Consider the following 22,668-nt stretch of genomic DNA (forward strand, 5'->3'; position numbering starts at 1 on the left):
CGCTCAAGACCTTTGAAATTTAGAGTGGATGTAGCTTTGGGGGCAGAAGACCACAGGGCAGTGAACAAATTGGGGATGTGTGACAGATAACTCATTTCAGAAACTGGGTTAGAAAAGGAAGGAAAACTGTTCAGGCCTCCCTGTGGGCTGGGAAGGGTGTGGCCCGTAGGCGCCCTTGTCACCTGGTAACACGCTCCCAATCCCCACCCTCCTCAGTCAGCAGGGCCACCAGGACACCTTGGATCACAGGGGCTCCTGCCTGCTCCTGGATCTGCTGCTGAACTCGGGCCTCTGCAGGTGAAGGATCCCTGTGCGTGTGCCCTCCCCAGTGGGCAGACAGGCCGTGTCTCTCTCACTATGCGTGGTGCCAGCACAGGTAGCCCTCGGACGCTGTGCCTAAAAGCTGCTTGGGCTCGCTACCATGAGTGTAGTGGCCCCTCTGCCCACTGCCATGCCCAGGACCCCTGGAAACCCCCGTGGTGGTGGTGAGTGCTGAGAACTCCCCACCCCCATCTTCCCCTTGTTGTCGCCCACTACTTCCTGAGGAGACTGCCCGCCCACCACCCAGTATCTCAGCGGCCCCCTCCCCCGCGGCTGCCTCCTTCCTCAGCCAGGTCTGGTCTAGGCTCTTCTCTGGGAACATTCTGGCAGGTGGTCCAGGAGATGCAGGTGGCCACCACCCCCTCTGGCTACCACCCGCTTAGCAGAAACTACTCAGTGCAAATCAGCGTTGGTGTTTATTTCCTGCTTAAGGCCATGGGCCAGGCTATGGGCTGAGCGGCTACTGTGCTTGGGCAGCTAGTGGTCTGCTCCAAGCTGGCCCAGTCTGGGCCATTGAGTGGGAGAAGCTGGCTGGAGCATGGAGAGCAGTGACCCCAGCAGGCCCTGGTAGACAGCGACCAGGCAAAGGAACTCTTGAGCAGAGGTCGTTGGTCTGTGAGCACCAGAGTACCAGCGCCTGGTACCCAGGTTTGTGTCTCAGTGGCTGCCCCAGGCTGGTCCTCCTCTGGATCAGGGCTGCCCCAGGCGAGGCCCCCCGGGTCCTTGGCAGGTACGGCAGGAGCTGCTACATCGGGGTAGACGCTGGGGGCTCGGTGGTGGCTCCCTGGTGGGTGAGAACCTATTGTCTTCCTAGCGTGCTGTGCCCTTAGCAGTGTTGCTGGCCCCTATGGGCCCCTCCAAGCCTACGCTGCCTCTAGCTTGCTGAGGCTGCCCTATGCGACCACGCTAGAGTCCTTGCTCGGCTTCTGAGGCTGTGGCCACTCAGAGGTGGGCAAGGCGGGGTCCTAGTTCCCGGCTCCTTCTCCACGTACGGGCACAGATACCCCAGCAGGAGGGCGTCTGCCTGGATCTTTCCAGGGTTTCAAAAACTGCCCCCTTAAGGCCAGAGGAAGCGCTGGCTTCCCACACCCCTCCGCTGACCCCTTCCCACACCTCTGGGAATTGTCACTTTTCAACTCTACTTAGGTGACTCAACCCAGATGTGGTCTCCAGACACTGATGGGCTTTTGGGCCAACTTTGTAATCCTGGTCTAAAGGTCCCCATCTGCATGGTGGGTCACAGGAGTGCCTGTTTCAAAGGCTTCTCATGTGTTACAGGGGCCAGCACTGAGGGAGGGCGTGCCAGGAAATGGAGAGAGATGGAAAGAGAGAAAGAGAGACAGAGATAAGAAAGACAGAGAGATAGAGTGGGAGTTGCCTGGTGAGACTCCTCCCCCGTGACCTGTTCACGGCCTCCGGCCCTCCCTGCCCCTCTGTCCCCTCTCTGTGCCTCCCTGAGCTGCACTGCTGAGCACTGCCAGAAGCCCTGCCATGGCTCTCTTGGCCCCCTCCCTCCAGTTCGTCCTCAGGGGTCTGCGTTCACCTGGGTCTTCTCATGATGCCTGAGCCTGAGTCCCTGGAGAGCAGAGGTGGGTGGGCTGCTGCCACCTGTTATGCTAGAAGGTGGGCACGAAGCGGATCCTCTGGGAGTAGGCCAGGTCAGCGACGTAGAGGAGCAGGTTGACGTAAGTGAAGGTGGCCACCACCAGCTGGCTGTCCCAGGGGCAGCTGCCCTTTGGGCAGTCGGGGGGCCGCCCAGGCTCACCGTACTTGGGGTCGAAGCAGAAGACGGGCCAGATCACTGCAGCGCTGAGGTAGAGGAGCACGGCCAGGAAGGTGTACACCACCACCACACGGTCGAAGGGGCAGCCCAGGCCCCCCGTGTGACCCAGCACACTCAGGACCACCACCACCACCGTGGCCAGGAAGCAAAGGCTGTAGACAGCCACACACCACTGGGTGGCCACGTAGCGCCCATAGTGGCTATCATGGACCAGCGCCCCGAATATGATGCAGGCCACAAAGGCCTGGACGATCTTGAGGAGGCCTGACACTGTGGCCATGTAGCTGGCCACCTGGCCTGGCCGGGCCCGGGTCAGGGCCACCTCCGTAGCGTAGGCCAGGAAGAGGAGCCCGGCGAAGACGCTGGCTGCCAGGCGGAAGTTCCTGGCCGTGCAGCCCTCGGGTTCAGGCGGACACTCCAGCCGGGTGAAGTATAGTGGGTAGATGACCGCCGCCGTAGCGGACAGCAGCGTGGCGAGCATGGCGAAGGCCGCCGTGAAGTTTCCCCAGGACAGGCGCAGACAGCCGTGTAGCCGGGTGAACTCGCAGGCCACCACCAGGACAGAGAGCGCGAAGCAGAAGCCCCAGGCTGACACGCAGAAGGTGCCCTGGACGCCCGAGAAGCCGCCCCGGTGGGCCACCAGGCTGAAGGTGGTGCAGCCGAAGACCAGCTGCAGCACTCGGGCCGTGCCCACGGGAGACGTCACGGCACCCAGGTGCAGGTAGCCGCCCCCGGGGGGCTCCATGGTGCTGCCCATGTGGCCGGCTGCGTCCTCGCCTCACACAGTGCCCAGAAACCCTGGGGTCTCTCTCGGGCTCCGTCTCCTGCGGCAGTGGCAGGTGCCGGCAGCCTGCAGTGGCGGTGACGCCGCCGGTGACATTGCAGCAGAGCAGCCTCTCTGCCGCCTGTGTGTGTGGGGGGGGGCCGAGGCCCCCCCAGCGCTATAAATAGGTGACCGGGATCAGAGCCCCGGAATAGCAGCCTGAGTGCCTGTCCCCATCCTGGAGGGACATCTGACCCTTGCGTCCCGCCAAGCCCCGGCCAGTACCATTAACCCCTTGGCTGCTGGCACCGCCTCCACCTCCGAAGCACCTGCTTCTGTCGGTCAGTCAGCTCTGCTGCCCAGGGGAGGGGGGCAGGGAAAAGAGCAGCAGGGACAGGGCGCCCCAGCTCGAGCAGCCTCTGCGGCTGTGCTGGGGGCGGGGCGCAGAGAGAAGAGGGCAGCAGCCGCTCTGGAGGCAGCGATCTGTCTGGGAGGCCCGCGGCGCTTGGTTCAGCGCTGGGATGGTTTCAGGACCCCGTTGTCGTCATCCCTCAGCCCACACTCAGCTCTGATTCCTGGGAGGTGGTGGGGAAGGGGAGTGGAAACCCTGAGACCCTTTGCCCTCCTCCCAAAGGTGCCCACCCTCATTCTTGTCACCCTGACCTAGGGGCTGAGTTTTAGCTTTTATTTGTGGGGATTATAATGGAACTTTTTACTTGATCCTCCTAGTCATGTAAACACCTAGGAAAAACTCAACTCTCCCATTTTTAGCCTAACATATTAACAATAGGGACTTCCTTGGTGGTCCAGTGGCTAAGACTCTGTGGCCTCCTCAATATAGGGGCCCAGGTTCCATCCCTGGTCAGGGAACTAGATCCCACACACCACAGCCAAGAGTTCGCGTGCCACAACTAAATATCTTGCTTGCTGCAACCAGACCTAGGCAGCGCAGCCAAATAAATAAGTACTAAAATAAAATAAAATATTAAAAATATATGAAATGTTTTTGAAAAGGAAAAAAAACTTTTTTGACTATGAAAGTAGTTTTTGTTCAGGCCCAATCAACACATGAAAAGTGTAATTAGTTTGCCTAGTATTCTATCACCTGTGTTCAGTGCCTGACTATTGGCTTTCTATTAGGTATTATAAGTTACCTAGAGATGATGCAAAGTATTGAGGAGGGGACTTACCTGGTGGTCAACTGATTAGAACTTGGCACTTTCACTCTCATATCCTGGGTTCAGTCCCTGGTTGCGGAATTAAATCCTGAAAGCCACCAGGTGTGGCCAATAAATAAATAAATAAAAATAAAGTGTACGAGAGGATGTGCATAATATTATGCCGTTTTACACAAGGGACATGGGTATCAGTGGATTTTGGTATCCTGGTGGTGGGAGTGGGGAGGCGGTGGTCCTAGAACCTATCCCTTCTGACACAGAGAGACAATTCTAAGTACAGTCTCATGTGTATTTCCCCCAACTTTCCATTTAGAAAAGTTTCAGATTTACAGACAAGTTTCAAAATAGCACAATGAACACTCATATGTCTTTCACCCAGATTCAATAATTATTATTTTGCCCTGTTCATGCTGTTTCTCCTCCTCCATTAATAATTAATAATAACATTAATTCTGGCAACGTGACAATTCTCCGCTAGATACTTCCATGGACACCTAAGAGCGAGGCCGTTCTCCTACAGAACCTGAACTCAGTGGCCACACTTGGGAAATTGAAGAATGATCACCTAATATGCACAGTCATGGGTTTCCCTGGTGACTCAGTCGGTAAAGAATCCGGCTGCAATACGGGAGACCTGGGTTTGATCCCTGGGTTGGGAAGATCCCCTGGAGGAGGAAATGGCAACCCACTCCAGTATTCTTGCCTGGAGAATCCCCATGGACAGAGGAGCCTGATGGGCTACTGTTCATGGGGTTGTGAAGAGTTGGACATGGCTGAGCGATTAAGCACATAATACACAGTCTTTCAGTTTTCCCCACCTGTCCTGAAAATACACCTTATAGCATTTAAAGTTTTTGTGCCAGGATTTAATTGCAATTATACATTGCGTTTGGCCATCATGTCTCTAACTTTCCTTTATTCTAGAATAGTCTCTATTGTTTTTATATTTCATAACACTGATTTTTAAAAAATGTCCCAGCTGGCAGCTTTATTGGTGGTCTTTCAGTGTGTTCTGTCTGTTTGCTCATGTTTAGATCCCAGCTAAATGCCCTTGGCAGGAAAACCATGTGGGACATGTCACCTGTCAGGAGAACTGTGATGGCTATACATCCAGAGTAAGAAGTTTGACCATCTTTTGGGGTGGTGTCCATGTCTCGTGCCCCTGTGATTCTCCCAGGCGTCCTGGCATCCCTTTATGCTTCTTATGGGCGGCGTTCTCCATGAACACACACCCCCTTTAAAAGTAGAATTGTGCTGGGCATCTGACAACATGTTTGTTGGCGATGTTTCCAGAGCAGTTAGCAGGACTGTAAACACAGGATTCCTTTTGCTGTTCGGAGGGTTGGCAGGCCCTCCGAGACAGTGTCTGGACACTGCAGTGGAGTGGAGTGGGCAGTAAGGTCTCACCAGCCAAACTTTTTATGGAGCCCCTTAGAAAGGATAACCCGCCTTCTCTCTCCAGGCATCTGCAGCACGTGCTCCTGACCCTGGACAAGGGAATGAGGGGAGCATGGGGCCTTAGGCTTAAGGGGTACAGACAAGCTGGTTCCAGACCCTTCTGCCCCATGATCAGAGAAACCTGGAAGGAAGTCTTGCACATAGCGGACGGTTTAGTTTATCTCAGAAGCAGATGTGTGCCAACTTCAGTCCAAGTTCGTAGCTCAGCGAATCCTAACAGTGAACATGCCCACATTTCTCGACCACACAAACTGTCCTGGGGCGTCAGCCTCGCAGTGCTCTTGGCCCCTGCTTCCATTCCCTTCTCACCCTCAACCAAAGGGATTCAGCTTGTAGCACCTGAAGCCTTGGGCGCTTCGGGGTGTCCCCAGCTACTCAGGGATACCAGCACACCTGTTCAGGTAGGAGGCAGCCTCTCAGGTGCTCTGTGGCCGGCGTGATTAGGGGGACAGGCAACTGACAGCAGTCTTCTCCACCGGGAGTCAGTCCCCTTCCTCAAAATCAGGCACTGCACTGTGCCTCCATCTTCCGGCACAGCGAAGCCTGGAAATCAAATTGAAAAATGGATCGACAGATGCTAGGCAGAGACGAGGCATGACAACATGACCATCCTGGGAAGCCCAGCTAAGAAGCCCCCCTGAAAGTGGTTGGGGCCACTGGGTTCTGAGTGAGCGTATGGAGTCCAGGTGAAGCAGCATCCTGGGACCCGTGTCCGTGACTGGCAGTGCCCAGGAATGCCAGCTAGCCCTCCACCTGGCCCCACTCAAAGTTCAATTGGCCCTTTGGAGCCTGGAGTCTTTCACCCGGGCCTGACCAGGCGAGAGCTCTGGCTGCTGTGGCTGGCCTGCAGGCTTGAACATGGCAGTGGGTGCTGTGCTGGGGATGCAGGTTAGCGTGTGGGTGTGGAGGGGGAGACCTCAGTGAGGAAATCTCAGATGCCAGTCAAGCCGAAGTCAGTACCATCTGCTGGAACTCTCTGGGAAGCGACGTACCCACCTTTGGCATCCTTACTTTCCTTTTCCATGTGAGGAAACTGAAGCTGCTTGGCCTGAGCTGCCCAGCTTCCAGCAGCCACCCTGTCCTTGCATGGGTATGCCTGGAACTGCAATCAGCCACCTGGCTTGGGCCTGCCAGGGAGCTATGTCCAGACTTGAGTCCTCTCCTGGGCCCAGCTTTTCCTGACCCACTTAAGTGACTGCTGTGCCCACGTGTGGGCTTCCCAGGTGACTCAGGGGTTAAAAAAACTGCCTCCAATGCAGGAGGTGTGGGTTCAATCCCTGGGTCAGGAAGATCCCCTGGAGGAGGGCATGGCAACCCACTCCAGTATTCTTGCCTGGAAAATTCCATGGACAGAGGAGCCTGGCGGGCCACAGTCCATAAGGTCACAAAGAGGTGGACTCAACTGAAGGTCTGAGCACGTCCACGCACAGAAGCCCCTGGGTAAAACTTGTCCAGGTCCCTGTGGGTGGGGCCAGGCCCTCAATTTTCTCATGAAATCAAGTGCTGAAGAGACAGAAGAGACAGTGTGGAGGAGGGGTCTGCCCTGGTCCTGTGTCCTTCCTGTTTCCCACTTTCTCAGTTATTAGCAGCTCTTTCTATGTAAAGATAAACAGCAAGGTCCTACTGTATAGCACAGGGGACTATACTCAATGTCCTGTAATAAGTCATAATGCAAAAAGAATATGAAAAAGAATACATACTTACAGTCATTAAGACAGTATGGTACTGGCACAAAAACAGAAATACAGACCAATGGAACAAGATAGAAAGCCCAGAGGTAAAGCCCACGCACCTATAGGCACCTTATCTTTGACAAAGAAGGCAAGAATATACAATGGAAAGGGGACAGTCTCTTCAATAAGTGGTGCTGGGAAAACTGGACAGTTATGCGTAAAAGAATGAAATTAGAACGCTTCCTATCACCATAAACAAAATAAACTCAAAATGGATTAAAGACCTAAATGTAAGACCAGAAACTATAAAACTCTTAGAAGAAAACATAGGCAGAACACTGTATGACATAAATCACAGCAAGATCCTCTATCACTCACCTCCTAGAGCAATGGAAATAAAAACAAAAATAAGCAAATGGGACCTAATTAAACTTGAAAGTTTTGCACAGCAAAGGAAACTATAAACAAGGTGAAAAGACAACCCCCAGAATGGGAGGAAATAATATCACATGAAACAACTGAGAAAGGATTAATCTCCAAAATATACAAGCAGCTCATGCAGCTCCATACCAGAAAAACAAACAACCCAATCAAAAAGTGGGCAGAAGGGGCTTCCCTGGTGGCTCAGTGGTAAAGAATCTGCCTGCCAATGCAAGAGACAGATTCGATCCCTGATCTGGGAGGATTCCACATGCCGCAGAGCAATTAAGGTTGTGCACCACAACTATTGAACCTGTGCTCTAGAGCCCACATGCCCTAGAGCCCGTACTCTACAACAAGAGAAACCACAGCAATGAGAAGCCCGTGCAGTGCAATTAGAGAGTAGCCCCCACTTGCCGCAACTAAAGAGAAGCCCGTGCAGAAACGAAGACTCCGCACAGCCAAAAATAAACAAATAAACAAAATTTTTTTTAAGTGGCAAAAGACCTAAACAGACATTTGTCTTAAGAAGACATATAGATGGCTAGTAAACACATGAAAAGATGCTCAACCTCGCTCATTATTCAGTTCAGTTCAGTCACTCAGTCGTGTCCGACTCTTTGTGACCCCATGAATCGCAGCACACCAGGCCTCCCTGTCTATCACCAACTCCAAGAGTTTACTCAAACTCATGCCCATCGAGTCGGTGATGCCATCCAGCCATCTCATCCTCTGTCGTCCCCTTCTCCTCCTGCCCCCAATCCCTCCCAGCATCATTATTAGAGAAATGCATATCAAAACTACGATGAGGTATCACTTCCATACCAGTCAGAATAGCCATCATCAAAATATCTAAAAACAATAAATGCTGGAGAGAGTGTGGAGAAAAGGGAGCCCTCTTGCACTGTTGGTGGAAATGCAAATTGATATAGCCACCACGGAGAACAGTATAGAGATTCCTTAAAAATACTAGGAATAAAGCTACCATATGACCCAACAATCCTGCTACTGGGCCTATACCTTCAGGAAACGATAATTGAAAAAGACACGTACCCCAGTGTTCATCGCAGCTATGACATGGAAGCAACCTAGATATCCATTCAAAGATAAGTGGATAAAAAAGCAGTGGTACATACACACAGTGCAATATCACTCAGCCATAAAAAGGAATGCATTTGACTCAGTTCTGATAAGGTGGATGAACCTAGAGCCTATTATACAGAGTGAAGTACGTCAGGAAGAGAAAGACAGATAATGTATATTAATGCATATATATATGGAATCTAGAAAGGTGGTATTGATGAACCCTTCCGTAGAGCAGCAATGGAGACACAGACATAGGGGACAGAATTACGAACACAGGGGGAAGGAGAAGGTGGAACAAATTAAAAAAGGAGCTTTCAAATATATACATAACCATATATAAAATTAGATAGCCAGTGGAAATTTGCTGTATGATGCAGGGAGCTCAAATCTGGTGCTCTGTGACAACCTAGAGGGTGGGATGGGGTGTGAGGTGGGAGGGAGGTTCAGAAGGGAGGGGACATACATATACCTATGGCTGATTCATGTTGGTATATAGTAGAAACCAATAGAGTATTTTAAGCAATTATCCTCAAATTAAAAGTAAATTAAAAAAGGAATACATACACATATGTATAACTGAGTCACTTTACTATACACCAGAAACTAACACAACATTGTAAATCAACTATATTTCAATTAAAAAAAAAAGTATCAGCTCCTTTTCTGAAAGAGGGCTTGAGAATCTGAGAACAAATCACAGCAAAGTCATCTTTCTTTGCTTTGCCAGTTGGGTTCTGCCCACCCATGAGGTCCTGGGGGAGCTCTGGGTCCCCACTGTGGTCTAGGCACAGTGCTTCATGACTGGACCCGTGGTGAGGATCTCTGGACCCTGCCGTGGGCCATGCTTCTGGTTCTAGACACCAACTCCCAAGTGGTTGGCCACCGGGCTGCTTGGTGACAATGTCTTTTGCTTTTGAGTTTTTGCTAATATGTCACAATTACAGAAGCCCAGTGATTCTAGATTGACAGCTTCTCATACTACAGAAATGCCAACAAAATTTTAAGTGAGTTTGGTTGGAAATCACCTAAAGTTCAACAGTAGGGACTGGTGAGTAGACTAAGCAATATCTGTGTGAGGGACACGTAGGTTGCTTTGAGGTCACCTTGTAGAAGAGCAGGGTGACAAGGCAGGAGGTCATGGGGCAGTGTGGAAGACTAAAGGACCCGTGGGCACATATGCATCCGAAGATAGAAAGGCTGGGTAAGCTCCTGAGAATGCCCTGCCATCACCTCCAAGGTGTGGGGCAGCAGGTGCTTCTGCTCTTTGGATTTTCAGTATTTTCCCAGTTTTAAACTAAATAGCTATTCCTTCCTAAACCAGGAAAAGAGAATAATTTTTTTTTGAGAATAATTTTAAAAAATAAATGAAGTACATTTTGCTGCAGTTCTAAACATGGTTAGGTTTATATTCTTGTATAAATTTTTAAAAGCTGCTTTAAAATTTTTTTAAATAAATAAATAAAAATAAAGGACTTCCCTGGAGGTCCAGTGGTTAAGACTGCACTTCCACTGCAGGGGGCATGGGTTCAAGCCCTGGTCAGGGAACTAAGACCCCGTGTGCCACACAGTGTGGCAAAAAAAAAAAAAAAACAAAACTTGCTTTTACAAAATTTTGAAATAGACTTTATTTTTAGAACAACAGTAGACACACAGAAGAAATTGACTGAAAGAGCTCCTATATTCCTCACATCCAGTGTGTTCTATTGGAAACATCTTTCAGAACATTTGTTACAATTAATGAGACAACACTGGCATATCATATCAATACATTATTATTAGCATTTATTCAGGTTTCCTCAGGTTTAACCTCACGCCCTCCGGCTCCTCCAGGACCTGTTCCGACCTCACGTGACAAGTAGTCGTCACGTCTCCTTCAGCTGCTTTTGGCCGGGAGGGTCTCTCAGACTTTCCTGGTCTGAATGACCCTGACGGTTTGGAGGAGGGCTGGGAAGGGATGACAGACTGTCCCTCTGCTGGCCTGTCTGATGTTTTTCTCGTTATTAGTCTGGGCTTGTGGGTTTAGGGAGGAAGGCCACAGAGGGAAAGTGCCCTTCTCATCACATCCCGCAGGGCCAGTGCTCTCAGCATGACTCCCCACCTTTTGCCCTTGATCACTTTGCTGAGGTGTGTCTGTCAGGTGTCACCTCTGAGGAGCTCCTCTTTCTTTCTCCCCTTCCCCATCCTGTTCTCTCTGGGGAGGGGACCCACACTTGTGGCCCACACTTAAGGGGAGTGTATTCTCCCCCTCCTTGAGGGGACAGTATCAACATAAATTATTTGGAATGCTGCAAACATATTGGTCTTTTCTCCCCCACTTACTTTCTTCAATTATTTACTTATATCAGGATCGACTTGAGGACATTCATTTTATACTTTGGGTTATAATCCAAAACTACATTTTTTATTCTGCTGCTCAAAGCCTTCCAAGTGTCCCCTGACAGACCCCATCAGTGGGGATTGGGGTTGTTTTTCAGCACCTCCTCACTGCAGGCACTGCAAGATGCCCTAGGTTCATCCTGCGCATTTCTCACCAACCTTAGAATCAGGTGTTTTCCAAGAAGTCCTGGTTCCTATTACTGGAGACGGTGTAAGAGACCAAGATCTGGACTTTTCTGGTGGTCCAGTGGTTAAGAATCTGCCTGCCAGCGCAGGGGACAAAGGTTCGTTCTCTGGTCTGGAAAGATTCCACATGCCTCGGGGCAACTAAGCCCATATGCCACGACTACTGAGCATGCACTCTGGAGACTGAGAGCAGTAACTGCTGAAGTCTTCGGGCCCTAGAGCCCATGCTCTGCAACAAGAGAAGCCGCTGCAGTGAAAAGTCTGAGTGCCGCTGTGAAGAGTAGCCCCTGCTCTCTGTCACCAGAGGAAGCCCGAGCAAAGCAATGAAGACTCAGAGTAGCCAAAGAAATTAAATTAAAAAAAAAAAAATTGGCCGCTTCCACTCCAGAGGGCATGGGTTCAATCCCTGGTTGGGGAACTGAGGTCCTATCTGCAATGTGGCTCAGCCAAAAAAACAAAATAAAAATAAAAGAAGTTGGGACGTCAGGGTAGACAGTTCCACCTATCACATTGATCATGCACTGAACACTACAGGTTTGGCATCACTCACTCTCCTTATGGGTCCCAGGCTCATTTTGCCAATGGTACCCACAGTACTTTGTGGGTGAAGAGCCACATCAGTACCACGTGATGTGAAGAGCCAAATCATTGAAAAAGACCCTGATGTTGGGAGAGATTGAAGGCAGGAGGAGAAGGGGACAACAGAGAATGAGATGGTTGGATGGCATCACCGAATCAATGGACACGAGTTTGAGCAAGCTCTGGGAGATGGTGAAGGACAGGGAAGCCTGGTGCGCTATAGTCCATGGGGTCGCAAAGAGTCAGACATGACTGAGCGACTGAACAACACTCACAGTAAGGCGCAGACGCTGGAGGTAAGCTAAGCTTCCTTCCTTCTTTATCAGGAACATGGGAAGAAAGGATTTATTCATTTGGTGAAATCCCATCGGGCCTAACCCACAAGTATAATGTTCAGTGGGCCTGGCACGCTCGAGACACACAAAGCCACCCTGTTACTCTTTTCAGCCCACCTCATACAGAGTAAAGCATCTGTCTGTGCTGATGTCACCACCTGCCGCCCTTCTCCACACAAAGAACTGGCCTCCAGCCGGCATCTCTGGGGTCCCTCCCCCAGAGGCCCAGCTTTGACCGCAGCATGGACCCCTCCCTCCATGCAAGTCTCCCCTGGTAGGTGAAAGCCAGGCCCCTTTTGGTCCTCCCAGCCCCTTCTCCCGCCGGAAGCCCACTGTCACACTGGGAACCCGGTTCATGCCCTTCCAAGGAGGCTGCTCCCCAAACTAGCAGCCACCCCAGGGTTCCCCTTCTTTCATCTCCAGCCTTTGGCCACACCCCTCCCTGACCTCACTGTCTCCCTGGGTCAGTGAGACTCTGTGACCTCCCATGGGAGCTGTCCACAGAGGAAACCACGAATGGGTCATTTAAGCTCCCCTTGGAGAAGCCAACTTTGGTGGGTCCAGAGCTGGTCAGACCTCAGGGCATACTCCCAGTCTTGAGGGGGCATTGAGAGGATGGGGTCTCCGTGATTCTCCCCACTCTGGGATTGAAGCTGCAGGCTGCCTGAGAGAGGCTTGGTGGTCGGAGGCTAGAAGCAGAGTCCAGGCACGAATCCTTCTTCTATCCCTTCACATATCCTCTTCAGGCCTGTTTCTTTTTCAAAATTTTTATTAAGATATTTGGCTGCATCAAGTCTTTCCTCTATCCCTTCGCATAGCCTCTTTGGGTCTCAGTTTCTTTCTTTCTTTTTTTAATATTTATTAAGATATTTGGCTGCATCAAGTCTTAGTTCCAGCATGTGGGATCATTTGTTGTGGCTGGGGGTGGGGGGTGGGGGCTTAGTGACCTCAAGACATGTGGGAAATCTTAACTCCTCAACCAGGGATTGAACCCGTGTCCCCTGCATTGGGAGGCAGATTCTTAACCACTGACCACCAGGGGAGTCCGAGGGCCTCAGTATCCCAATCTGCAAATTGGGGCCTGTAATAAGACCTACTTGCCAGGCACCCGGGGGAATCAGGGTGTCATGTGTGGGGCACGTAGTGCAGGAAGCGCTGAGGAAGCCAAGTCTGTTGGAGAGTCATGACCTGGCCACCTTCGGAGGGGGTGCTTATCGTATGTCACAAAACCCACAGGGGCTCACTATCTTCCCATGCCACCTCGGGGCGCCTCCACGGAGATGCCGGCCTGTGAGCCTGTGTGCAGTGGCGCTGGCACAGACTAGTCACGCGACGCCCTTTGTACCTGAAGAGGGTATGAAGCACAGGGCTCACTGAAGACTGGGAATGTTCTCTTCAGCCCCGAGTTGCAGCGGGAGGTAGAAACCAGGCAACGAGTTTGTGGTGTGCAGTCACACGTGGAAGGACAAGATTGTGTGTGTGTGTGTGTGTGTTTATAGGGAGGCTGTGTCCTCTGGGACTAACCACAGAAGCAGAGCCAAGGGCTGGCCTAGAGGGAGAATTTTCACCCTCCAAAATACTGCCTCTTTCAAATTCTGGACCATGTGCATGTGTGATGTTGTGAAAATAAATACAATGCAAACTTCAAAGAACGTGCTAGCTGGGTAGGGAGTGTTCTGTGATAAAGTTTTGAAAGTGGAGGTTGCTGTTGGAGACACAACATTGTAGATGTACAAATGCCAAGTCATGCCCTTAGAAATGGTGGAGGTGTGGTGTGAATGCCACCCCAAGATCAAAATAAAGAGGAAAGGGAGCTTAAAACCATGCTGGGGGCTTGTCTGAGACAGGCCCGTTACTGCTGTGTGTGGAAAGGATGAACAGAAGGAGCAAGGTTTGGAGGTCAGGAGGCCCCAGAGCCCCTCTCAGCTTCTCCCTGCTGCCCTGGGTTTGTAGGGGGTCCGGGTCGAGTCGGGGTATGAAGCAGGCAAAGTGCCCCCTCAAATAAACACGTCTACAGGGTGAGGCTCTTTTGTTATCTTTTCTTCATTATTTAAAAAAAAAATATGTTACAAAACAATATCATTCACTATATATTTCTTGCTTATTTTTCTTTTTTTAAAAAATTAATAAAAAAGTCACTTTATAAAATAATACAAAAGGGCAGGAGAGGCTGGGGGACTGGGCTGGGGGAGGGTGCCTTCTGGGCTGGAGGCTGAGGAATCCAGTGCTTCTGGCTCCCTACCGTGTGTTGGAGGTGGAGGGAGTTGGGGGGGGTAGGAATGAGGGGATGGGGATTGGGGGGGTGTCAGGAGGGAGGGGCGGGAGGGGGCCAAGGGCCACAGCCAGGCTGATGGCAGGTCCACCGTCTCTGGCCGGGGCCCCTCAGAGGCAGTAGGAAAGAGACAGTGAAGGCTGCCAGGGGAGGGCGTCCAGACCCAGGGTGGGGACGGCCGGGGCCCTGCGGTCCTAGGAGGGCAGGAGGGCCTGGAGGGGAGATGGCTGGGGCGGGGGGCCCTAGCTCCCGCTGCTCAGCATCCCCAGCAGTTTACTGGGCTCCAGGCCCTGCTGCTGTGCCACCGTCTGCACGTCGAAGCCCATGTGCATCAGGAACTGGGCCACATTCATCTCCTGCCCCGTGAACTGGTCCCGGATGGTGGGGCATGAGGGGTTGCAGTGGGGCCAGGGGCAGCTGTCCACCAGGTGGATGGGGCAGCCCTTCAGGGGGGCTTTGCTGGCCTTGTGGCTGTCGTGGAGGCTTCGGTCCCAGCAGTGCAGCGCCCGGGGCAGCGAGGTCCCCTTCACCTGGACGTCTGTCCAGTGGCTGCAGACAGAAACCCAGGTTGGGATCACTCGGGTGTTGCCAAAGCAGGGGATGGCATTGCCACCACTGAGATCTTGCCACACAGCTGGTTGTGCAAGTGGTTTTGAAAACCCTCAGAAGAAGCCAGAGCTGGGGAGGCTGCTGGGCAGGCCTGCTGGGGATGGGGGCGTTGCAGATGTCTGGATCGAGAACCATGGATACGAGCTGTCCTAGGGCAGGGGGCACTGACCTTCGGATGATGATCTCGTGGGAGAGGCAGGCGGGGGCAAAGCTGGCCCTGTTGGGGAGAAGGCAACTTGTGAGCAACCACATCCCAGCTCAGCTCCTTCCCCACCCCAAAGCGCACAGGTCACAGCTCCTCTCCTGGGAGGCTGTCCCCTACTGGCTCGTACTTCCCTCCTGCCGCTTGCTGTGCTGGCCAGTGGCTCCCCCAGGCCTTATCCCTACCAGCTCCTAGGTGCCCTACTAACCCCTGTCCCTTTCTGCCTCCAAATCCTGCTCAGAGTGGGGGCTCTGCTGGACAGGTGAATATTTGTTTTTAATAGACTTTAGTTTTTCATTGAAGTTTTAGGTTCACATTGAAATTAAATGGAAGATATAGATTCTTTTTCATCCCCTGCTCTTATACATTCACAACCTCCCCCATCATGAATATCCCCCACCAGCTGGTATGTTTGTTACAATCAATGAACCTAGCTGACACATTATCACCACCCAGTCTGTAGTTTACATCAGGGTTCATCCCTGGAGTTGTACTGTCTATGAATCTGGACAAATGTTTAATGACACGGGGGCTTCCCTGGTGGCTTACATGATAAAGAATCTGCCTATGTGCAGGAGACCGGGCTTCAGTCCCTGGGTTGTGAAGGTCCCCTGGAGAAGGGAATAGCTACCTACTCCACTATTCTTGCCTGGAGAATTCCATGGACAGAGGAGCCTGATAGGCTACATGTCGCAGAATCGGACATGACTGAGTGACTTAACACTACTACTGCTGTAATGACATGTCTCTACCGTTGTGGTACCATACAGAGCAGGTCCTCAGCCCTAAACATCCACTGTTCTCCACCTATTTATACCTCTCTCTCCCAGCCCCTGGCCACTGCTGATCTTTTACTGTGTCCATAGTTATGCTTTTTCCAGGATGTCATAGGGGATTCCCAGGTGGCACAGTGGTAAAGAATTAGCCTGCCAGTGCAGGAGATGCAAAAGACTTGGGTTCGATGTCATAGAGTTGGAATCACACCACATGTGGCCATTTCAGATTGGTTTCTTTCACTTGGTAACATGCATTTACAGCTCCTCCTCTTTTCACGGCTCATTTGCTCACTCCTCTCTAGCACTGGGTAATACCCCTTTGTCTACATTGACCACAGTTTATCACCTCAAGGACCCCTGGGCTGCTTCCTGTTTTCCATCTTTGCAGCCTCTTTTTTTCAAGTCAAGTGGTTTACTATGTATCTGGGGGGCCGAGTGGGGTCCCCGCACACTCACGGCACGTCCTTGAGTGTGTTCCGCAGCTCACGGCCCAGGTTCTGGATGTACAGCCATTGGCCCTCCTGCACCGGCTGCCCCGTGAGGTGCACATTGTCCACAGTCAGCTGGGCCTCGTCAAACAGCCACTGTACCACGAACACCGGGCCTGGGGGGACGGCTCAGCTGGGCCTTGCCTTGGAGCTCCGCCCCCCACCCCAGGCTCCAGGGCCCGAGGCCACAGCCAGCTCCACAGCAGGCTCACGGGCCAGCCAGGTTCTGCCTGCAGAGTGCTGGCGACTAGTCCCCCGGGCACCCTGCCTTGAAGAGGTGCCTCGTCTCCTCCTCCCACCTTGGCCTGGCTCCCAGGACTCCGCTTTGACCAAAACATGGCGATTATGTCGCTTCGAGTGTGGTGCTGGCGAGGGACAGCCAAGGCCCCACACAGGGACAGCACTGGGATTCAACTCCAAGGCACGTTCCTCACCGTGGGTGTGGTCAGCGTGACCAACCATCCTAGAGTTTGCCTTGAACCGAGTGGACTTTTAGTGCTAAAACTGAGAAAACCCAGCCAGGCTCAGATGACTCTGTCAACCGTTCTTGGGTGTGGCAGTGGTCTCTGGGCCTAGCCTCTGAGGACTGGACTCCAGGCTGGGTTTCCAGCAGACACAGAAAGGCTGGCCACCCCCCCGCCACCCTGTGTGCCCACTCACAGCGCAGAGTTGGGTAGACTTTGTAGCCAAAGAAGCAGTTCCATTCCTCGCCCTCCTTGAACTGGCGCCGACAGCGCTCCGGGACCACCCCATTCCAGTACCTAGGCCACACACTGCAGGTTAGGCTGCTCACCCCCCTCCCACCCAGCCCCCATGAGCTCCTCCATCCCCTGATGCCACCCAATCCCAGGCCCTCTGCACAGAACGGGCCCTCCCTCCCGGGGCACCTGATGCCCCGGCGGATGGCTTCCGTGGGTGCGCAGGTGATGGTGTCGATGCAGTCTGTGCGGCGGTACTGCTTGTTATCCAGGAACCAGCCGGAGTCAGCCAGGCCCCGCACCTGGATGGCTGGATAGCCCAGCTCCTCCAGCTGCTCGGCCACACGGTCCACGTTCAGCAGCACCCCTGTGCCCCCCGCGCTGCAGGGAAGGTGGGAGGTCAAGCCAGGCAGATTGAGGAAGGACACTCACCCACCAGGTCTGCCCAGCCCCAAGCCCATTCCCCAGGGCACAGGGAGCCAAGAGCATTCTGAGTTGCCACCACATTCTGTGTTCGTGTGTAAGGCCCCTGGGCCCTTCCAGGTCTTGGAGGCAGAGAAGGGCTGGCAGAGCTCCAGGCACGGATGCAGAGCTAAGTGTCGGGTCATCTCTCTTCCTCGGACCCCTCCTTCCCTCTCCCCCTTCTCACTCTCTGACTTGGTTCCCTTATCTGAAAATGAAGGTGAATTCTGTGGTCCAGGCCCCTCTGTCCATTCCTTAGATGACCCCTGAGTCCCCTACATGCCTGCTGGGATACAATAACCAGCGGATGTGATCTTGCCTACAGGGACCCCAGCCCTTGGTGGTGCATCGGTCCACAGCTAGCCCCTAGTCAACTGCCTAGGTCACTGTGATCCAAAGCCTCCCTTACACCCAACAACCACGGAGACAGAAGTGTCTGCGGGACAGCTTCCAGCCACATGGCATACAGGAGCCAAACCTCAGAGACGCCCCATGTTGCTGAGCCTCCTGGCCACGCGTCTGCCCTGGCTCAGCCCCATCTTCTCCCTTCCATCCACACTCCCACCCCAGCCCCTGCCCAGCCCACCTGCTCCCTGCCAGCAGCAGCACCTTGGCCCCACTCAGCCCTTTGCCCAGGAGCTCTCGCACAACCTCCCGGATGATGAGGGTGCCCATGAAGGCGTACTCGTCTGCACAGAGAAGGAGGGCTGGCTTCAAGTGGTGGCCTGGACAGCCAGCCAGTCTTCCCATCCCCAGATTGGAAGGAGGTCAGGTATAGCTGGGTGTCTGGAGGGTCTTCCAGGGGATGGGAACAGGGGCAGGGGTAAGGAGGAAGATGAGTCAGGTACACAAGGCTGTGCTGGGGGCCCTCCCTCGGGGAACACCTAGGAGTGAGGAACCCACTCCCCCAGGGCCAGGCCAGCCATGGACAAGCCAGGTAGTGGGTGCTGGGGGCTGGCACCCTGGGATATACTATCGAAGGGTTAGAAGGAGTCACAAGGCTGAACATCTGTATTTCCCCAGAAGTTCTGTCCTCCCTGCCCTGCCTCTGTGGGGGCGGGGGGGAGGTGAAGGGGGTAGGGGGGCGGGGGAGGGCAGGCATGGGACTCACTCTTCTCAGACTTGGATGAAGCCCCACTCCACACATCGCTGGAGCAGTAGGGGATGAAGCTGTGACACATGGATGGTGTGAGCCTGCCATGCTCCTCTGTTGCCCGAGGACCCCAGGAAGGATCACCCTCCTTGGGAAGGACTCCTGAGGACAGGACCTCCCTAGAAAGGACCGCTCCCAGGACCAGACCCCCTTAAGGACAGGATCCCCCAGGATGGACTTCCCCTAAGAACCTCTTAGGAAGCAGCCTCCAGAAAGGACCCCCAAGGACAGGACCCCCCCCCAGGAAGGACCTCCTGGCTCCCTCTTACACCATGTTGGCGTTCCACCAGTGGGGGTTCTCTTCTGGCTGGGAGGACAGGATCCCCGTGCCTGTGGCAGGGGAGGACAGAGGCAGTGGGTCTTTCTGGTGGGAGCAGGGCATGCAGGCAGGGGTGAGGACTACAGGAAGGTGAGTGGATGTGGAGGGATCCTACCAAGCTTCATTCAGCAAGGGGGTGGGTGGTGACACCCGCCTGAACCAAGGTTGCCAGGGAAGTAGGGAATGGATGGGTTTAGTTACTCCAAGGAGTCTCCATGACCCGGATGCCCAGCTGGGCTGTGACTTTTGGACATGACCTTCAACCTCCCCACTTCCACCAGCTACTTTGATCAGGGACCAGCTCTGTACTGTGTAGCCAGGATGAGCCCTGGGAAGTTACCTGTGGAATAAGAATGAAATGTTAGAGTGAATGTTCCTTGACCTTGGTGGGTTGGGGGATAGATGGGGTGGGGCCTCTCTGGGGGCTCTACATAATGAAGGAGAAGAGGCTTCTTCCATTACTTTCAATTATGAGCTCCTTCCCCTTCCCCCCACCCCCTGGGGATTCCTGGGCAATCCCTGGCGCGCTGACCTGTGCGAGTGCGGGGCCAGTCCTTGGAGCTCATGAGGCGCCGCATGGTGTCATATCGGGAGTCGCAGTTCTCCCGGTTGAAGCAGTACCAGCCTCCTGCGGGCACAGATCACAACCTCAGGGTCCAGTGCCGAGGGGACCCTCCTCCTGCCCCACCACATCCGCACCTGAGACTCACCTTCCAGAAAGAGTAGCCAACGCCGACTGCCCTTGGATTCCTTCAGGTAGTAGCTGCAAGGGAAGTGGGCGGAGTGCGTGGTCATCAGGATGGAGGGGCGGGCAGGGGCTGCAGGGTCCAGCTTCAGGGAGATAGGGGTCATTCCACCTGTCGCCGGGCACGCGCCGGCCGCACGGGGGCGCCAGCGGACAGGCCCCCGCAGAGCGCGCCCGGCAGGGCCAGCGGCGGTCAGTCCCGGGAGGTGGCGCTCGCGAGGCGGGGAAGAGCGGCGAGGGGCTGTGTGGTCCGTGGAAAATCCCCACGGCCCGCCCCGCGCGGGACCCGCTGTAACCTCGGCGCCAGGCGGGGTGGGGGGTGGGGTCTTTGCCAGAGCTTGAGATCCTCCTGGGATGCGCAGTGGGGCTTGGAGAGTGAAAAGCACTCTCGAGTGTGCGTGGGGCAGGGGCATCGGGGTCGCACAGGCGGGAGTGGAGGGGAGCGGGCGCCATCGAAGCGGGGTCGCATCCTTCCTACCAAGGCCGGACCTAACGTCGTATTCCTCAGGTTGTGGAGTCACTGAGGGCATGGGAACCCCTAAACCCCTCTCCAACACTCAGCCTCTCATCCTTCCTTTATCTGCTAGGGGCTGGAGAGGGGGTGAATGCCGCACCCTAGGTCCTTCTGTCCCACCTGCACCCCCTGCCTATCCCTCTGGCTGGCTGGATCTCTGGCAGTCCCAGCAGCAGCACGGAGCAGATGGGGCGAGTTGAGCTGGGATGGGGGTGGGGGTACGGACGGCAGGAGTCTCCCCGCCCCCCGTGTCACCTCCTCTTGCTGGAGTCAGGGCCACTCGCGGACTGCCATCTCCCCGCCCAGGGAGCGAAGAACGCGAGCACAGGGGCTGGGTACCGGTGGCCGAGGGGTCAGTGCCCGGAGCTGGCCCAGGACCAGCGCTGCCCCAACCCCCGCGCGGCTAGTCGCCTAGCAGGGCCCTACCCGGAGCCAGCGCCTCCGAGGCCAGACGGGAGCCCTTTCCCCTGTGGGCGACCACCGCTGCGGCCAGTAGGGACGGTCCAATGCAGGCTCCGTGCGTCTGAGCGGGGACAGGGAGGCGGATGGTGCGCACCCGCTGGCGACCAGGCAGTCCCGGGGCCACCGACGGGGGCGCGCCGGTCGCAGCGGGCGGGTGCAGGCCTTACCCGGCCGGGCTGCCGTCGTTGCAGGTCACCGACGTGTTGAGCAGGAGGTGCAGGCGCAGGTCTTCGTTGAGCTGCTGCGCCGAGCAGGGGTACAGGGACTGAGCCAGGCTCTTGACCTGTGCCATGAAGCTGTCCATGTTGCCCTCCACGGCCGTGAAGTCCAGAGGGAAGCTCTCCACCGGTTGCCCGGCTGCCGGGGCCGCCTCGGCCCGCGGCGGGGGCGGCGGCGGGGGTGGCTGCTGGCCGCGGCGCCGCCAGGTCTTCCTGCCCTCGCCGCCCCCGGCCCAGTGCAGAAGGCCCAGCAGCAGAAGCACGCGCACCCCTCGGCCCATGGCCGCACCGCTCGGGCCCGCGGCCACCTGCGGAGAGCAGGCGGCGTTGAGGCGGCGCGGCGGCGAGGGCGCCAGGCCGGGGGCGCCCGGGCCGCGGCGCGCCAGCCGCGCCTGCTCGATCGCCCCGCTCCCCGCGTTGGGCCCGGCCGAGGAGGCGCGGGCGGCTCGGCGTCGAGGCTCTCGGGGCCGGGCGCCGTCGGCCTGGGCAGCTGGGACTCCGCGCGCTGCCGGCCGAGGGCAGCGCAGGGTCTGGGTGCGCTGGCTCCGGCCCGCGCCAATGAGCGGCGGGGGCCGAGCCTGGGCGTAGTTTGCGGGGGCCGCGGCGGCCCGGGTGCCCGCGCGTTAGATGTGCCGCCGCCGCCGCCGCCCGGGCTCGGCGGAGGGGGAGGGGGCCGCGCTCGCTCTTTTCTTGGCGGAGGCATCGCCTTTTCTTCCCAAACCGCAAGCCTGACGGAGGGGCCTGGACTACCCCGCCGCGGCCGCCGGAGGCGCTCCCGGCCCGGCTCCGTGGGGGGCAGCGCGGCCCGGCGGCCCCGGCGGCTCATTCACCGCGGCCAGCCCGGCGCCGCCGCCCCCGCCCCCGGGCGGCTGGAAGGGGCGGCTGGCGGGGGCCAGCGGGGAAGGAGCGGGGTTTTTCCGCGCGGTGGGGAGCTCGGTTGGCCATGCGGCGGGTCGGCCCGACGGGCTGGGGGCGCAAGGGGAGCGCTCACCTGAGCCGCCGGGGGCCCTTCGCTCCCGCCGCCCAGGCCCAGAGCAGCTGCAGGCGACAGGCACCCCGGCCGGCACCCCCCACCCCGAACCGGCCCGGAGCCCCGCGCTCACCGCGGCCCGCGCGGGCGGCCCCGCGGCCCCGGCTCCTTGGCGTCGCTCGCCCAGCGCCAGCCCGCTGTACGCCCGGCTCGGCTGCCTCCCCTCTGGCGCTGGCGCGGAGCCGCCCGGGACTTTTATCCAGCGGGGCCCCCGGGATCAAAGCGACGGCGGACACAGGGCTCCGCGCCGAGGGGCCGGCAGCAGAGGCGCCGGGGCCTCCCGGAGGAGCGGACAGGTGTGGCGCGAGGCCCCGGCGCCCTCGGCGACCTGCGGGAGGGACTGGGCGCCGCAGCACGGCGCCACGGGGGAGTCGCCCTGTCCCGCGCCTGGGTGGACAGATTCTGGGCGGCCCTAGGAGGCAGTGGGGGCAGAGGGGGCGCCGCCACTTACCGAGGTCGGTGGGCCTCGGGGTGGCGTCCTGGTTCCTCCCCGCGTGTGCTCTGGTTTTGCATCCCGTGCAGGGACCCCCAAGAACCTCTCCCCGCCCCAGCCGACACTGGG

At 55.9% G+C, this 22,668-nt stretch overlaps 2 protein-coding genes across 3 annotated transcripts; both read right to left on the minus strand.

The window, feature by feature from the left end:
• Positions 1 to 1,417: 1,417 nt before the first annotated feature.
• On the minus strand, positions 1,418 to 2,993 carry MYADML2 (myeloid associated differentiation marker like 2). Its single transcript, XM_043463686.1, has one exon. It carries the CDS (start codon positions 2,859 to 2,861, stop codon positions 1,938 to 1,940), a length of 924 nt encoding a protein of 307 aa, XP_043319621.1. The 5' UTR covers positions 2,862 to 2,993; the 3' UTR covers positions 1,418 to 1,937.
• An 11,194-nt stretch (positions 2,994 to 14,187) lies between these two features.
• NOTUM (notum, palmitoleoyl-protein carboxylesterase) lies at positions 14,188 to 22,294 on the minus strand. Of its 2 annotated transcripts, XM_043463699.1 has the most exons (12): positions 22,180 to 22,294; positions 21,026 to 21,384; positions 19,848 to 19,900; positions 19,670 to 19,765; positions 19,088 to 19,148; positions 18,777 to 18,835; positions 18,252 to 18,354; positions 17,393 to 17,584; positions 17,166 to 17,266; positions 16,474 to 16,621; positions 15,209 to 15,256; positions 14,188 to 14,979 (listed from the first exon to the last, which is right to left on the minus strand). In XM_043463699.1, exons 2-12 carry the CDS (start codon positions 21,355 to 21,357, stop codon positions 14,673 to 14,675), a joined length of 1,500 nt encoding a protein of 499 aa, XP_043319634.1. In that variant the 5' UTR covers positions 21,358 to 21,384; positions 22,180 to 22,294; the 3' UTR covers positions 14,188 to 14,672. The 2 variants fall into 2 exon arrangements, with proteins under 2 accessions (XP_043319634.1, XP_043319643.1); XM_043463708.1 differs by lacking the exons at positions 18,252 to 18,354; positions 18,777 to 18,835; positions 22,180 to 22,294 and having other exon boundaries at positions 21,026 to 21,721.
• Between the last annotated feature and the right edge of the window lie 374 nt (positions 22,295 to 22,668).

The sequence above is a fragment of the Cervus canadensis genome, chromosome 1 (genome assembly GCF_019320065.1).
Source record: "Cervus canadensis isolate Bull #8, Minnesota chromosome 1, ASM1932006v1, whole genome shotgun sequence".
NCBI lineage: Eukaryota > Metazoa > Chordata > Mammalia > Artiodactyla > Cervidae > Cervus > Cervus canadensis.

What these genes read in the sequence shown, in the direction of transcription:
- MYADML2 (XM_043463686.1), bottom strand. Translation starts at nt 2,861, where the DNA reads ATGGGCAGCACCATGGAGCCCCCCGGGGGCGGCTACCTGCACCTGGGT.
- NOTUM (XM_043463699.1), bottom strand. Translation starts at nt 21,357, where the DNA reads ATGGGCCGAGGGGTGCGCGTGCTTCTGCTGCTGGGCCTTCTGCACTGG. An exon ending in CTGGCCCCGCACTCGCACAG is followed by an intron (nt 19,149 to 19,669) that starts GTCAGCGCGCCA and finishes CCCCTGCCACAG; the next exon opens with GCACGGGGATCCTGTCCTCC. An exon ending in CTGCTGCTGGCAGGGAGCAG is followed by an intron (nt 17,585 to 18,251) that starts GTGGGCTGGGCA and finishes CCTTCCCTGCAG; the next exon opens with CGCGGGGGGCACAGGGGTGC.